Source organism: Micromys minutus (genome assembly GCF_963924665.1).
Source record: "Micromys minutus genome assembly, chromosome: 13".
Classification (NCBI taxonomy): domain Eukaryota; kingdom Metazoa; phylum Chordata; class Mammalia; order Rodentia; family Muridae; genus Micromys; species Micromys minutus.
In genome coordinates this window covers 58,807,732-58,825,468 of record NC_137982.1, presented here as the reverse complement: position 1 = coordinate 58,825,468, position 17,737 = coordinate 58,807,732, and the positions used below count along the sequence as shown (strand labels likewise).

The window sequence follows — 17,737 nt, the reverse complement described above, 5'->3', positions numbered from 1 at the left end:
GCAATCAAATTTTAATTGATTTTTATAACAAAATATTAATTTTCACTCACTTTTAACATAATGCCATCTTAGGACGGGAAGATTTGTTTCTTTGAGACAATGAATAAAACAAGTATCCTTAAATAATTCAATACATTATCATTTGGAAAAGAAGATATAACAGAAAGATGCAACTGTTTATCTCATTGCCATTGTTTAAATATTGACATCTAATCAGACCATATTTAGGCATTACAACCATTATTTGGTGCAACATTTATTTTTGTTTCAATTTATTTTATTTTTGAATTTTTTCTGATTATGAGTATTTTTTTCATGATGTTTTCATTCATGTCTTCTTCAATCAAAGTAATATAATAGATTCACAATTTTAAAAAGTTTTGCTTCCAGGTGCAGTATAAATAAGATTTAAGTATTTGTGTGTGTGGGGAGTGCATATGTGAACATACTCTTCCTGTTCACACATTTCTTATTATAACAGTTAACTAGGTAACATCTTTAAATGTTAATTGTTATTGTGATTGTTATTATGGCTACAATACATATGTGAATATAATCTATCTATCTATCATCTAATTTGTCTATCTACCATCAATGTATCTATGATCTATTTAATACTACCTAACATCTATCTATGTTTCTATCATCTACAGATAGATAGACACACACACACATATGAATAAAGATAGATAGATGATAGTGAGAATTGTTCTTGTATATATGTATATTAGATAATATATCATTGAGTCTTGAGATTTTGTCATCATGAAACAAATAGGGAGAACTCTCTCACTGACAGAATTCATGTGAGGTTAGGAAGAAAATGCCTCATGGCTTTGTTAACTTTACATTTTTTAATTTAAAATTCTGACACTTTGAGCTTTGAGGAACATTGTTTCATCTTGAAAAATTAGCATTAAAATTATTTTTAAATGCAAGTTAGTGTGAATAGAGGATATTGTGTTCTGCCTGAGTTCTGCTTGAGTTAAATGTGGCTGAGAATTACCATAGACCACTGAGAATCAAACCCAGGCTTTCATATGATGAATGAGTGTTCATGATTACTGAGCCATCTGTCCACTCCAGCAATGCAAATTCAGTGAGTCTACCATAGGCTCATGCTTTAAGTGCTTAGGCTTCAGATTTCAGTGCTGGTTTGATGACTTTGGAAACTGTTTTATTGTTAGAAGTATGTTATCAAATTATGGACTTTGAATTTATACTTATTTGCGATTCCATCTCTAATTTCTCTTTCAGAAACCATGTAGAAATGTAGGCTTATGCACAGGCATCAAGAATAGAGAAGCTTCTATTGCCATGTGTTCCTTGAAATATTGAATGGAAGGATCTCTGAATCCATAAGCTAAACTTACTTTTTCTTCCTTAAGCTGCTTATATCAATATTCTAGCACAATAATGAAAAAATTGCTAATATTATCTCTTCATGTATCTATCTAATCCAGATATAAATATTTTTGTTTACTAGATTATAATATCATAAGTAATTATGGTAGGAAGTTTGAAAATAATAATATATCAACCCAATAATATGGAACACCATTAACATAGTAATAAGTATATGGCAGATATGAAATATCACAGAGTTCTCAGTACGTCTCGGAAATAGTAGCTGTAGGAGAAATGGAAAATTTAAATTAAGGCACATTACAGCAATGTGCGTAGGTGTTAGCTTTTATTACTATGCATCTACAAAGCTGTGCAACATTTATACCACAGCTATATACTCATAAAGACCATATACTAAAAGGTTCTACAAGTGCCATATAGCACTTTTAGCCATAAGAAATATGATGCAGATATCAGTGGTATCAAAGGAGAGGCATCAAGTATGTGGGGCATGTAGTCATTGTAATAGAGACATTGACTTTTGCTGACCTGTTAGCTCCTTACATTTAATCATGTTCACCCTAAGGATAATGAACATCTTAGGTATTGCTCTATGCTATTTTCACTGGTATTTTGTAATTCATAATTCTATGTATGATCTTAACCACCATCTTCATTGATGTCTTTATGTTCTGTTTTCTCTGTAATAACAAAGTACTTGTTTATTGTAGCATGATTGTTCCTGCTTTAAGTCCTCACCCACCTGAAAAATACAGACATGATGAATGTCATGCAATATGGGTATTGTAAAAAGGAACTGTTGGTATTCTTTGCTGTATCTTATTCTGGCTATTGCATCAATGTCTACCTTGGAATGAGATAAAAAATGTAATAAGTCTTCAAGTTGTAATCTTTGAACATAGGAGATGACTAGCTTGTATCATTGTATTATTTTACTTCTCTGATGTTGTAGTTAAATAAGAGGATATTCATCCACATGCAGCACTGACTCATTTGAGACATTGATCCATCATGATACCATCGGCAATGAGCATAATGATGTTTGCACCAGGATTATTTAAAATAATTTAGTTGTGTCTTACTTATGCTTCTAGTTATTGGCTAGGACTATAAAGAGGTTCTAACTACATTTATTTAAGGTCTACACTGAAAATTTTAATGTAAAAATTTGCATGTTTCAGATGATAATTTTGTCAAAGAAAGTATATTTCTGAAACTGTAATTCCATGTAAACTACCACACTCATATTGCTTTCATTGTAATTCCATATAAGCCACCACAGTTTATTGGCAAGATTCTTAATATATCTCTGTAATTAAACATTTCAAATCAGACATCTCACATCATTTTTCATCTTTATGAATGAGACTCTATTTACAGCTGTCCTATGAAAGGCTTTTCCAGAGACTGACCAATACAAGTCAAGATGCACACAGTGGACTGTTTGAGAACTGGAACCACAGTGGAAGAGTTAGGCCAATGACTGAAGGATGTGAAGGGGTTGTCAATCCCATAAGAAGAATAACAATATCAACAAATCAAACCCCTCGAGCTCCCAGGGTCTAAACCACCAACCAAAGAGTGAACATGGGTGAAACCACTGCTCCAGCTGCAATTGTAGCAGAAGACTGCCTACTCTGGGATCAATGGGAGGGCAGCCCTTTGATTATGTGAGGGCTCAGTGATACAGTGAAGAATGCTAGGATACTAAGGGAGAGGGTGGATAGGTAGGTGAGAACTCTTATAAAAGGAGGAGGAGAAGATAAGGGATAAGTGGAAGGAAAACTCGGAAAAAGGATAAAACTTGAAATGTAAATAAATAAAATAACCAATAAAATGATAAAAAATTGTCACAAATGTTTAAGTATATACTCAAGTTGTTGCTGTTTTACTGTGAGTATTGTTTTTATTATGAGCCTAAGAATGATCTATGAAGTGTATGATTTCATATATTCAAAATAAAAATGTTAAGAATTAACAATGACCTAAAATATTAATAAGAAATGTCACAGCTCTTAATGCATTCTGTTTATAGAAATTTTACTGGCTTTAAAGTCTATAATTCTGAAATGGCACAGATAATAAGTTATTAATGTATGTGAAATACTTACCTTTCAATATAGATAGGTTCTTAAAGAAAAATAATAAAGATTACAATTAGTTGAGTAATATAAATGAAGTGCACAATTTGTACTCTATTATGTTTCAGAGTATTTATTTATGAGTACTCTTATGTCAATAAAAATCTAAAGCAAAACAATGTTAATAAATGCAGAGTATCAAACCAAAAAAAGAAAAAGCCAAGCACTGACAAAAATGTATTTGTATACATTTATGCAAAAATGTTTAAAATATTTTTATCTTTGTTTTTTAAAATAAAGTTAAAAAAACTATGAAAGCTGAAGATTACATGATGCTTTAAGAGTCAAAATTTTACCTACAAGTAATTCTTTTATCCATAATTTATGGTTGAATTTTTGAAACTTAACATTTTTGTATATTCTTCCTATAAATTAAATTTCCTTGATATACTCCTACATATATTATTCATTATTAAATGATAAAGCTATTGAAAACTCAGGAAACATTTTTTAATTGTCTTTTGCCTTGTCTTAAAAATGTGTAGCATAGGAAGTCTTCAATGTGCTATAAGCCTCTGAAATAAAAAAAAAATGTTGAGATGGAAAAGAAAATTATTTAAGTAAAATTTGTTAATCTTTTTGAACACAGAACATAGAAGACAATAACTGTTTTTCCTCACAATTTGAGCTATGTCAGTGTTCTCTTTATATGTTTAACCTGTTCTTGTGAAGTAAAGAACCCACTATGGAAAATAACTGTATACATATACATATTTACACATATTTTGAACATATAATGACTATGGTGATTGATGTCTTTATTAATTGCTTTCTTTTTTTGAGCTTTGAAGTAGAAGGTAAGTTTTATTTTTTTAAACAACTTTATTTTACAAAACAAAGATAAATGAACAGATTTTAAACATTTTTTGCTTAAAATTATACATTTTTGTCAGTACTGTTTTTTTCAGATTTTAAAATAATTTTTACAAAAAACTAAATGAATGCATTTTTTAGTCAGTACTTGACTTTTTCAAAGGCTTGATAGTTTGCACTGAAAACCTAATAGTTACAATGAGCGTAAAGTACAAGCAAAAAAACGCAACATGGAAATAGTCAAAGTCTTCTTGTTTTGTAAATATTTTTTTTTTTTTTTTGGTTTGTTTTCTTATTTCATGGACTTCATAAAGTCTGTGAGTTGTTTCTGGAGGAATGCAAGCCTCTGGGGTTAGGATCCCAATATCAGTGACTGCATATTACGTCTATTCTTTTGTGACTGTGTTATCTCACTCAGGATGATCTTCTCTAGATGCAGCCATTTTCTTAAGAATTTGGTTAAGTCATTGTTTCTGGTGGCTGAGCAGTATTCCACTGTGTAAATGTACCACAATTTTTGTATCCATTCACCTTCTGAAGGACATCTGGGTTCTTTCCAGCTTCTGGCTATTATAAATATAGCTGCTATGAACATTGTGGTGCATATATCTTTGTTGTATATTAACGTGTCTCTGGGGTATATGCCCAGAAGTGGAATAGCTAGGTCTTCAGGTTGTACTATATCCAATTTTCTGAGGTATGGCCAGATTGATTTCCAGAGTGGTTGTATTAGTTTGCGACCCCACCAACAGTGGAGAAGTGTTCCTCTTTCTCCACAGCCTCACCAGAATCTGCTGTCATCTGAGTTTGGATCTTGGCCAATCTGACTGGTGTGAGGTGGAATCACAGGGTTGTTTTGATTTGCATTTCCCTGATGGCTAAGGATGTCGAGGACTTCCTCAGATGTTTCTCAGCCATTCTGTGTCCCTCAAATGAGAACGTTTTGTTTAGATCTGTACCCAATTTTTAATAGGGTTATATGATTCTCTGGTGTCTAGCTTTTTGAGTTCCTTGTATACCTTGGATATTAGGCCTCTATCTGATTTGGTATTGGTAAAGATCTTTTCCAATTCTGTCGGTTGCCATTTTGTTTTCTTGACAATGTCCTTAGCATTACAGAAACTTTGCAATCTCATTAAATCCCATTTGTTAATCTTTGACCTTAGAGCTTGAGCCATTGGTGTTTTATTCAGGAAATTTTCTCCTGTGCCTATGTGTTCTAAGGTTTTCCCTAATTTCTCATCTAATAGTATCAGTGTACTTGGTTTAATGTAGAGATTTTTGATCCACTTGTACTTGTGCTTTATACAAGGAGATAAGAAAGAGTCTATTTTCATTCTTTTGCATGCTGAGTGCCAGTTGGACTAGCACCATTTGTTGAATAGTCTGTCCTTTTTCCATTGAAAGTTTATGGCTCCTTTGTCAAAAATCAGGTGACCATATACATGAAGGCTCATTTCTGGATCTTCTATTCTATTCCATTGATCCACATGCCTATTTCTGTAAAAGTAGCATGCAGTTTTCAGCACAATTGCCTTGTAATATAGCTTGAGGACAGGGATAGTGATTCCCGTAGATTTTTTGTTGTTGTTGTTGTTGAGGATGGATTTCTCTATTCTAGGTCTTTTGTTATTCCATATGAAATTGCACATTGATCTTTCCAATTCCTTGAAGAACTGGGTAGGAATATTGATGGGGATTGCATTGAATCTGTAATTGCTTTTGGTAGGATGGCCATTTTTAAGATGTTGATCTTTCCAATCCATGAGCATGACAGATCTTTCCATTTTCTGAGATCATCGTCAATTTCTTTCTTTAGAGTTTTGAAGTTCTTGTCATTCAGTTCTTTCACGTGCCTAATTAGAGTCAAACCAAGGTATTTCATAGTTTTTATGACGATTGTGAAGGGTGCCTTTTCCCTAATTTCTTTTTCCACATGTTTTTCCTTTGAGTATAGGAAGGCTACTGATTTGCTCGATTTAATTTTGTAACCAGCACCTTTGCTGAACTTGTTAATCAGCTGTAGGAGTTCTCCAGTGGAATTTTTGGGGTCACTCAAGTACACTATCATGTCATCGGCAAAGAGTGATGTTTTTATCTCTTCCTTTCTGATTTGTATCCCCTTGATCTCCTTTTGCTGTCTAATTGCTCCAGCCAGGACCTCCAGTACTATTTTGAATAGGTAGGGGGAGAGTGGGCAGCCTTGTCGAGTCCCTGATTTTAGTGGGATTGCTTCCAATTTCACGCCATTAAGTTTGATGTTGGCTGTTGGTTTGCTGTATATTGCTTTTATTATGTTTAAGTATGGACCTTGGATTCCTGTTCTTTCCAGGACTTTTAACATGAAGGTGTGTTGGATTTTGTCAAATGCCTTCTCAGCATCTACTGAGATGTCCATGTGATTTTGATCTTTGAGTTTGTTTATATGGTGGATTACGTTGATGGATTTCCTTATATTAAACCATCCCTGCATCCCAGGGATGAAGCCTAATTGGTCTTGATGAATGATCGTTTTGATGTGTTCTTGGATTCGGTTTGCAAGGGTTTTGTTGAATATTTTTGCATCAATGTTCATAAGTGAGATTATTTTGAAGATCTCTTTCCTTGTAGGGTCTTTGTGTGGTTTATGTACGAGGGTTATTGTAGCCTCAAAAAATGTGTTAAGTAGTATTCCATCTGATTCTTTCTTTTGGAATATTTTGGAGAGTATTGGTGTTATATCCGCAATAAATGATAAAATTCTGCACTGAACCTCTCTGGACCTGGGTTTTTTTGATTGGGAGGCTTTTGATGACTTCTTCTATTTCTTTAGGTGTTATAGGGTTATTTCGATTGTTTACTTGGTCCTAGTTTAACTTTCGTATCTTGTATCTGTCTAGGAATTTGTCAATTTCCTCCAGATTTTCCAATTTTGTGGAGTATAAGTTTTTGTAGTAGGATCTGATGATTTCTTGAATTTCCTCAGTTTCAGTTATTATGTCCCCACTTTTCTTTTTGATTTTGTTAATTTGTATACTCTCTCTTTGCCCTCCAGTTTGTCTGGCTAGGGGTTTATCAATCTTATTGATTTTCTCAAAGAACCAACTCTTGGTTTTGTTGATTTTTTTCAATGGTTCTTTTTGATTCTATTTGGTCTATTTCTGCCCTAATTTTGATTATTTCTTGCTTCTACTCTTTTTGGGTATATCTGCTTCCTTTTGTTCTAGGGCTTTTAGCTGTGCTGTCGGGTTTCTGATGTAAGCTCTTTCCAGTTTCTTTTTGGAAACACTTAGGGCTATGAGTTTTCCTCTCAGTACTGCTTTCATTGCATCCCATTGGTTTGGGTATGTTGTGTTTTCATTTTCGTTGAATTCTAGAAAATCCTTATTTCCTTTTTTTTATTTCTTCTTTGACCCTGCTATGGTTTAACAGAGCATTGTTTAGTTTTCATGTGTATGTGGGCTTTTTGTTGTCTTTTTTGTTGTTAAAGTCCAGCCTTAGACCATGGTGATCTGAGAGGATGCATGGGAGTATTTCAATCTTCTTATATCAATTGAGGCTCGCTCTGTGTCCAATTATGTAGTCAATTTTTGAGAAGGTGCCATGGTGTGGTGAGAAGAAGGTGTATTCTTTTACTTTTGGATAATATGTTCTGTATATATCTATTCATTCTAGTTGGTTCAAAGTCTCTGCCAGTTTTGCAGTGTCCTTGTTAAGTTTCTGTTTCCATGATCTGTCCATTGGTGAGAGTGGGGTATTAAAGTCCCACTATTATTGTGTGGGGTGAAATGTGTTTTTTGAGCTTAAGTAGGGTTTCTTTTATGAATGTGGGTGCTTTTTTATTTGGAGCATATATGTTAAATATTGAGAGTTTCTCCTGACAGATTTACCCGGTAATGAGTAAAAAGTGTCCTTCCTTATCTTTTTTGATAAATTTTGGTTGGAAATTTACTTTATTCGATATTAGAATAGCAATAGAAAATAACTGTATACATATACATATTTACACTTACTTTGAACATATAATGACTATGGTGATGGTTGTCTTTATTAATTGCTTTCAATATTTACTTTCATACTATATGTATTTTCAATATTGTATACACATTAGTAAAAAATAAATTCATCAATACTACAATAAATTTGGGAAAAATAAAGCCAGTGAAACTAACTTATTCTGGACTGTAGGCTAATATTATTTTAGGGACATAAATAGGCAAATTTTCTACCTAAAATTTTGATGAATTGGGCAGGATTTCTGGGTCCACTGTGATTTGTAGCTGATGAAACAGGAACTGTTGATAGAGTAGAAGATATCCAGGCTTTTAAACATGATGTTTCTGATGCTCATTAACTATAGCACAGTCTTCTAATAAAGAAAAGTGGATTAAAAACTCTTCAAGTATCTCCATCTCATTTCTAAAAGATGACACATTTAAAGAAAAGGGACACATTTGCAAAATGATCCAAAAAGTGACAAAGATCTTAGCTTTTGTTTCTCTTACAACTTTATTTTTAAAAGAACAGGGATACATGTGCATATTTTTAAAGGCATTTTGGCATAACAAAATATGAATATATTTTTGTCAGTACTTAATTCTTTTAGATGATTAATAGTATGCATTTAAATCTTACTAGTAACCATAGTTATTCCACCTCTGTGCATATACCCCAGAGATGCTCCAACATACAATAAAGACATATGCACCTAAATGTACATAGCAGCCCTATTTATAATAACTTTTAAAAAATCATTTCTAAATGGTATAGACATGTTCCATGTTTGAAGAAAATTTCATCCAGAGTAAGAAAACACATGGACATAAAATGGAGCAGAGACGTAAAGAAAAGGCATCCAGAGACTGCCCCATCTTGGAATCTGTCCTATACACAGACACCAAACTTAGAGACTATTACTGATGTCAAGAAGTGCTTGAAGACAGGAGCCTGGTATGCTGACCCTCTGTGAGGTTCTGCCATTTCCTGACTAAGACAGATGCAGAAACTAACAGCTAACCATTGATCTGAGCCCAAGGACCCCAACGGAATAGTTAGGAGAAGGACTGTAAGAGCTGAAGGGGAGTTCAACCTTATAGGAGGAACAGCAATATTGACTATCTGGACCCCTCAGATCTCCCAGGGACTAAACTACCAACCAAAAAGTATGCATAGGTATGTTGATGGCTCCACCTATGTATGTAGCAGAAGACTACCTTATCTAGCATCAGGAGGAGGTGAGCCCCTTACATATATGGAAGCTTGTTGCCACAGTGAAGGGGGATGCTGTAGGAGTAAGCTGAAAGTGGGTTGGTGGAGCATCCTCAGAGGGGAAATGAGAGGAACATTGGGAGGAGAATTTGTAGAGGTGAGAAATGTAAATTGGTAAAATGTAATGAAAAATAAGTACAAAAATTTAGTCAAGTTTACATTTCATTTACCTGGAAATAAAGAAAGCTCTTGTAGAATTATCTGACTTAGAAAGGTAAAGGAAAACAGATAAGACACTGACTCATTTTTCTAGGCTGACCTGGTATTTGCAATGTAACTGAGGTTGATTAAAAAATCCCATATCTCATCCTATGTATGGATAGAACTAGTAGCCTAGGTAATTAGATTTTAACAAGATATGATAAAGCAATTGTAAAGACACTTTTTAAAAAAAATAAGACTCATGTTTTAGAACCCAGTGAAGTTTTATACTCAAAAATGAATGTCAAACATTTGGATAAGATGAATGGAATGATATAACTGAAAAGTAGTATCTTACAGTACAGCCATTCAAATTCTAATTTTTGGAGTAAAAAAGTGAGCAAAAAAGAAAATACCATTTATAAAACCAAATAATGAAAAGTATTTTTGGTCATCTGAATATGCTAATTTTTATAGTGTTTGACAGTAGTACCTCTGTTTTAATATCATATGGCTTGATATTCTCTTTTTTCTTTTGGAAATCATTCTAAAAAGACATTTAATCATATTTTGTGCTTTGCATGTCTATGATTACATACAAATGTATGTATACCAACACTAGGAGCTTAATAGATAAATAACACATTTCTAAAAAATAGAAACAACCATAAAGTATATCAGTAGCATGATCTCATTTAAAAATAGTTAAGTATGTAGAAGATACAGTAAAGAGTTTTAAATATAAATATTCCCAATTAAAATGATAATGTTTTGCTATTTCCCAGTAGTTTCCCAGGAAACCTTTCTAGCCCACAGTTTTCTCATTGCATTCTTTACTTCTGCATTTCTTAGAGTATAAATAAGAGGATTCAGCATGGGAGTTATAATGGTGTAAAATACAGCTACCATCTTGTCTTCAGAGAAGGTGGTGTCAGGCCGCATATACATAAAAGTACAGGGACCAAAAAAAATGATGACCACAGCAATATGGGATCCACAAGTGGAGAGAGCTTTGCGCCTGCCTTCCGATGACTGCTTTCTAAGAGACATGAGAATGACTGCATATGAGATCAGTAAGATGACAAAACTTCCCAATGCAATGGTACCACTGTTGGCTGTCACAACAACACCAACAATGTAGGTGTCAGTGCAGGCAAGTTTCAGTACAGGGTGTACATCACAGAAATAATGATCAATCTCATTGGGTCCGCAAAAGGGAAGCTGGACCACCAGAGCCACTTGGATAATAGAATGTAAGAACCCACCCACCCATGTTCCCAGCAACATCTTATTACATCTCTTCCTGTCCATAATAGTCATATAGTGGAGTGGTTTACAGATAGCCACATATCTATCATAGGCCATGACAGTAAGAATGAAGATCTCAGTGCAACCAAAGAAATGAACCCCAAAAAGTTGTAACATGCACCCCACATAGGATATAGTCTTTTTCTTCGCTAACAGGTCAATAATCATCTTGGGTGCTGTGACTGAGGAGTAGCAAATGTCCACAAAAGATAGAAAATTGAGAAAGAAATACATGGGAGACATAAAAAGATTGCCAATGCAGACTGTAAACATGATGAGGAGGTTTCCCAGCAAAATGACCATGTAAAAGAAGGAAAATACCACAAAACATACTTCTTCAACCTCTTGATTCTTAGAAAGACCCCAGAAAATGAATTCAGTGACATTGTTTACTTGTTCCATGGAATAAGTTATTGAGGGCATATTATGATGCCTGAAGGACAAATAAAAAAGAGCACCAACATTTATTTCTAGTTTAAAGCAAATGAATATAGTGACTGCTGATTAAAGTTTATCACTTACATTTTATATACTTAGATTTCATTTTAAGTTCACTTATTTTGATTTACTTACCCCAGTTGTACATTCTTGAATGTTCCAATTCCAGTTGGGAAATAAAGTCCAAAGACATAGAACAATACTTGAAATCTCCTGTGACATTTCAAGAGGAGTCTTCTCATCTATTTTTTCAAGCTTGTGTATCACCTCTAAATGTACATTTCCCTTAATTTATGAAAGATTGTTATAAACTTTAAAACAGATTTTGCTGATTGAAGCTATGATGATGTTTATGTATCATAAATGCTTATTACAATTTATACAAATATGATTGTTTGCTCAGATGTGCACTGCTTCACATTACCCATCCTGGATGTCGCATCTGCTCAGAATTTTCAAATAGCATAGCTCCAGTGACTTCTGCAGTTTTCCATTCTCTTAAAATTTGGATATTCTTGAAGTGAAAATTACAGCCTCTCAATTGATCTTAAGAGTTTAACAATACTATGTGGTGCCATAGATCAAGAGTTAAATTAGACAAATTTGATTCTGAAATAATCCTAATCTAACCCAAATGAACTTAACTTTATAAAACATTATTTTATTTATGATATAATAAAGCTTAAAGTTATCATTATTTGTCATTAAAAGTCACTTCCATAATAAAATTAAATTCCTCCAGTAACATAGAATAACCACAAAATCCTAAAATGGGGCAAAGAGAAGAATTAATGACAATATAAAAATAATCTTCTATAAATAAAGCCAGCTCTACTTACTTGACCAAGATGGAAGCAAAGTCCCAGGTAAGTTTTGTTCAGCTGCAATGTGGTTACTCCAGAATATTTTTTGTTACCTTGACTTAATATTTAAAAACCTACATGAAACAAAGAGAAAAAAAAAGAAATTTTCTGTACTTCAGTGTTTCTTTACTGATCCTCTTATTTTCTGCTTTTTGTTAGCTATAGCATTCCACTTAGCGTAGGAAACTTTGAATTCCATATTTCTGGAAGAGGTTATCATTCAATTGACATAGAGTGAGTCTAAGGAGAAGGCAAAGTTTAATTTGAATAGAAATAACTTCAGTGGTATAATTACAGGCATTGTAATGGGGACTTATTGATATAAAAGAACAAATATGAATTAGCTTATGATTCATAAAAATCTAAAGAATTTGAAATTTATCAAATCCACACATGATTATAAATTATCCTGCATGCTGTCCTTTTGGAAATGTTTCTCTCAAGGTCAATTATTTTTAATTCTTGCAGCTCCAGAACCCTGCATTTTCAAATGTCTTTTGCAGAAAAGGGCCCAACCATGAGTTTATGGAAAGTTATGTATGTTGTAAATTTCCAGGTTATTGTCCTAGAGTTATAAAAAATCAATATAGCTCATATTTCCATTATGTATTACAAGTTAACAGGGTAAACTGACAAGAAAAAAGTAGCACTGCAATCAGATTTGGAATCAAGCTAAACACCATGGTTCTAGGAAATAGTTCTTTTTTTGAGATCCTACTAATTTCTAAAATACAAATTAGTCAACACCAATAAGCTCATATCATATTTAACTAATTTTCCATAGCAGAATTACAAAATATTTAATAAATTCTTTGGAGTATATTTGGTTATATGTACAAAGAACTACTGTGTAGCATAAACCCAGAGAAGAAGTTTAGAGCAATTGTTACAGGACTTATTTTGTTTTATTTTTTTTTCTGAACACACAGATACTTACAAAAGAACATGATAATACTCCACTAAGGTCTAAAGTACAGAGAACTAAGGCAAACACTCTTTCTCTCAAAGAGTTCCCATCTAGAAACCTCTTACTTCTAATTTTTCAGCACTTCAGATTTGATATTGTTCTTTGCAGTGACTGTCAAGTTTTTCTTTTGTAATTCCTGATTTATGACTCACTATCTCTAAGGCAGTATACATAGAGGGAGATATAAATTATCATCTTAAATTATCTCATCATTGTCTTATCAATTCCAAACTTTCTTAAGTTACAAAATCAGAACATTTAAATATTATTATAGTTTCAAAACATGATTGCTGCCTCGTTTCCACTACATTCTTTTCTTAGTTTGAAACAGACACACTTAATATTTTCCAAATGGAACTTGACTCAAAGAACTTTTTTTTTAGCTTCTCCTTAGGTGGTGAGAAATTTCTAAGCAATTATGAATAGCAAGTACTGAAGAATTCTTAGTCCTCTATATAAAGGGTGGCAGAACTGAAACTTCCTTGTTCCATGACTCCTTATAAATTGAACTAAATGTTCCTTCTTTTTACTTCTTGTGTAGTCTGATTAAGAAGAGAACGAAAACATTAATGACCTTAGGGAAAACTTATTCCCAGAGTCTATCTTCATGGTTAAAATAAAACTGCAAACCTAAACTGAAATTTATGTTCCAGGATCTGTTGAATGTAAAACTAAATATTTTAAATATTTTATAATAATAATGATGATGATGAAGATAATATAATTATTATTATTTATTTACAACATTATTTAAAAACAAAGATAAATGTACAGATATTTAGTATTTTTGCATAAAAGAATATTAATACATTTTTGTCAGTACTTGGGTTTTTCTTAAAAGTTTGATATGGTGTATTAAGGTCTTACTAGTTACAAAAAGAATAAAGTACATGTAAGAAAGATGCACCCTAGAATTAGTCAAAGTTTGTTTGGTGTGTAAAAATTAAGCATAATGAGTTTTCATTTTCTTTTTTTTTTCTTGAACTTCATATATTCTGTGACTTGTTTCTGGGGTGTTCAGAACTTTCTGGAGTTAGTATCCAATTATTAGTGACTGCATATTATGACTGTTTTTTTTGTGACTGGGTTATCTCACTCAGGATGATATTCTCTAGATGCATCCATTTTCTTAAGAATTTCATAAAGTCATTGTTTCTGATAACTGAGTAGTACTCCATTGTGTAAATATATCACAATTTTTGTATACATTCATCTAATGAAGGATATCTGGGTTCTTTCCAGCTTTTGGCTATTATAAATAAAGTTGGTATGAGCATTGTGGTAAATGTGCCTTTGTTGTATGGTGGAGCTTCTCTGGGGTATATGCCCAGAAGTGGAATAACTGGATCTTCAGGTAGTATTATGTCCAATTTTCTGAGGAATCGCCAGAGTGATTTCGAGAGTGGTTGTACCAGCTTACAACCCCACCAACAATGGAGAAGTGTTCCTCTTTCTCCGCATCCTCGCCAGCATTTGCTATCATCTACATTTTTGATCTTAGCCATTATGACTGGTGTGAGGTAGAATTTCAGGGTTTTTTTTTTGTTTGTTTGTTTGTTTTTGTTTTTGTTTTTTGTTTTTGTTTTTTTTTGTTTTTAGTTATTTTTATTTTTTTTAACGACTTTATTTTGCAAAACAAAGATAAATGTACATATTTTAAACATTTTTTGCTTAAAATTATACATTTTTGTCAGTACTGTTTTTTCAGACATTAAAATAAATTTTACATAAAACCATGTAAATATATTTTTTAGTCAGTACTTGATTTTTTTCAAGGGCTTGACAGTATGCATTGAAAACCTACTAGTTACAATAAGTGTAAAGTACATGCAAAACAAAACGCAACATGGAAATAGTCAAAGTCTTCTTGTTTTGTGAATATATGTATATATTTTGTTTTCTTTATTTCTTGGACTTCATACAGTCTGTGAGTTGTTTCTGGAGGAGTGCAAGCCTCTGGGGTTAGCATCCCACTATCAGTGACTGCATATTATGTCTGTTCTTTTGTGACTGGGTTATCTCACTCAGGATGATCTTCTCTAGATGCAGCCATTTTCTTAAGAATTTGGTTAAGTCATTGTTTCTGGTGGCTGAGTAGTATTCCATTGTGTATATGTACCACAATTTTTGTATCCATTCGTCTTCGGAAGGACATCTGGGATCCTTCCAGCTTCTGGCTATTATAAATAGAGCTGCTATGAACATTGTGGTGCATATATCTTTGTTGTGTATTAAAGTGTCTCTGGGGTATATGCCCAGAAGTGGGATAGCTGGGTCTTCAGGTAGTACTATATCCAATTTTCTGAGGTATCGCCAGACAGATTTCCAGAGTGGTTGTATTAGCTTGCAACCCCACCAACAGTGGAGAAGTGTTCCTCTTTCTCCACAGCCTCGCCAGCATCTGCTGTCATCTGAGTTTTGGATCTTGGCCAATCTGACTGGTGTGAGGTGGAATCTTAGAGTTGTTTTGATTTGCATTTCCCTGATGGCTAAGGATGTCGAGCACTTCCTCAGATGTTTCTCGGCCATTCAGTGTTCCTCAACTGAAAATGATTTGTTTAGCTCTGTACCCCATTTTTTAATAGGGTTATTTGAACCGCTGGTGTCTGGCTTCTTGCATTTTTGTATACCTTGGATTTTAAGCATCTCTCTGGTGTGGGGTTGATAAAGATTTTTTTCCCACTCTGTTGGTTGCCATTTTGTTTTCTTGACAGTGTCCTTTGCCTTACAAAAACTTTGCAATCTCATTAATTCCCATTTGTCAATATATGACCTTAGAGCACAAGCCATTGGTGTTCAGTTCAGAAAAATTTCTCCTGTGCCTATGTTTTCTAAGGTTTTCCCTATTTTCTCTTCTAATAATTTCAGTGTACCGGGTTTAATGTGGAGATTTTTGATCCACTTACACTCGAGTTTTGTACAAGTAGATAAGAAAGGGTCTATTTTCATTGTTTTGCATGCTGAGTGCCAGTTGAACCAACACCATTGGTTGAAGAGGCTGTCCTTTTTCCATTGAATGTTTTCAGCTCCTTTGTCAAAAATCAGGTGATCATATATGTGAGGGCTCATTTCTGCATCTTCTAGTCTATTCCATTGGTCCACATGCCTATCTCTGTACCAGTACCTTGCACTTTTTTAACACAATTGCCTTTGTAATTTAGCTTGAGTTCAGGGATAGTCATTCTTGCAGATGTTTTCTTATTGTTGAGGATGGATTTTGCTATTCTAGGTCTTTTGTTATTCCAGATGAAATTGCACATTACTCTGTCCAACTCTCTGAAGAATTGGGTTAGTATATTCATGGGATTGCATTGAATCTGTAGACTGCTTTTGGTAAAATGGCTATTTTTACAATGATGATCCTTCCAATCAATGATCATAGCAGATCTTTCCATTTTTTGAGTTCTTCCTAGATTCCCTTCTTTAGAGGTTTGAAGTTCTGTCATACAGGTCCTTCACTTGCTTAGTTAGATTCACACCAAGTTATTGCATTTTTGTGACTATTGTGAAGGGTATCTTTTCCCTAATTTCTTTCTCCACATTTGACCTTTGAGTAGAGGAAGGCCACTGATTTGTTTGAGTTAACTTTATATCCAGCCACTTTGGTGAACTTGTTCTCTGGGTGAATTTTTGTGTCACTTAAGTACACTATCATGTCTTCTATAAGCAGTGATTTTTTTTTCATTTTTTACTTCTTCCTCTCTAATTTGTATCCCTTTGATTTCATTTTGTTGTCTAATTGCTCCAGCCAGGACTTCCAGTACTATGCTGAATAGGAAGGGGGAGATTTGGCAGCCTTGTTGAGTCCCAGATTTTATTGGGATTGCTTCAAGTTTCCCACCCGGAAGTTTGATGTTGGCTGTGGCTTTGCTGCATATTGTTTTTATTATGTTTAGGTATGGGCCTTGGATTCCTGTTCTTTTCAAAGACTTTTAACATAAAGTGGTGTTGAATTTTGTTGAATGCTTTCTCAGTATCTAGTAAGATGACCATGTGGTTTTTTACTCTGAGTTTGTTTATCTGGTGGTATAGTTGATGGCTTTCCATATATTAAACCATCCTTGCATATATCTAATATCCTATATCTTTTTATTGGGGAATTGAGTTCATTATGTTAACAGATATTAAGGAGTAATGGTTGCTGTTTCTTGCTATTTTTGGTATTAGTGGTAGAATTGTGCCTGTGTTTCTTTTTCTTTTGGTTTTCTTGTTTAAGTATTTTCTTGTTTTTACTAGAATGTAGTTTCCCTCCTTTGGATTTTCCACCTGTAATTCATTGTAGTGCTGGATTTGTGGTCTGATATTGTGTAAATATTTTTTTCTTGTAATATCTTCGTCTTTCCATCTATGGTTACTTAGTGTTTTGCTGGGTGTAGCAGCTTGGCCTGACAGTTGTGTTCTCTTAGCATCTGCATGATGTCAGTCCAGGATCTTCTAGCTTTCATAGTCTC

At 33.5% G+C, this 17,737-nt stretch overlaps 1 protein-coding gene across 1 annotated transcript; it reads right to left on the bottom strand.

The window, feature by feature from the left end:
• Positions 1–10,484: 10,484 nt before the first annotated feature.
• LOC308428967 (olfactory receptor 4S2) lies at positions 10,485–11,441 on the bottom strand (the record flags this gene model as incomplete). The annotated part of the gene is made up of 1 exon (XM_080927607.1): positions 10,485–11,441. One exon carries the CDS (start codon positions 11,439–11,441, stop codon positions 10,485–10,487), a length of 957 nt encoding a protein of 318 aa, XP_080783733.1.
• Between the last annotated feature and the right edge of the window lie 6,296 nt (positions 11,442–17,737).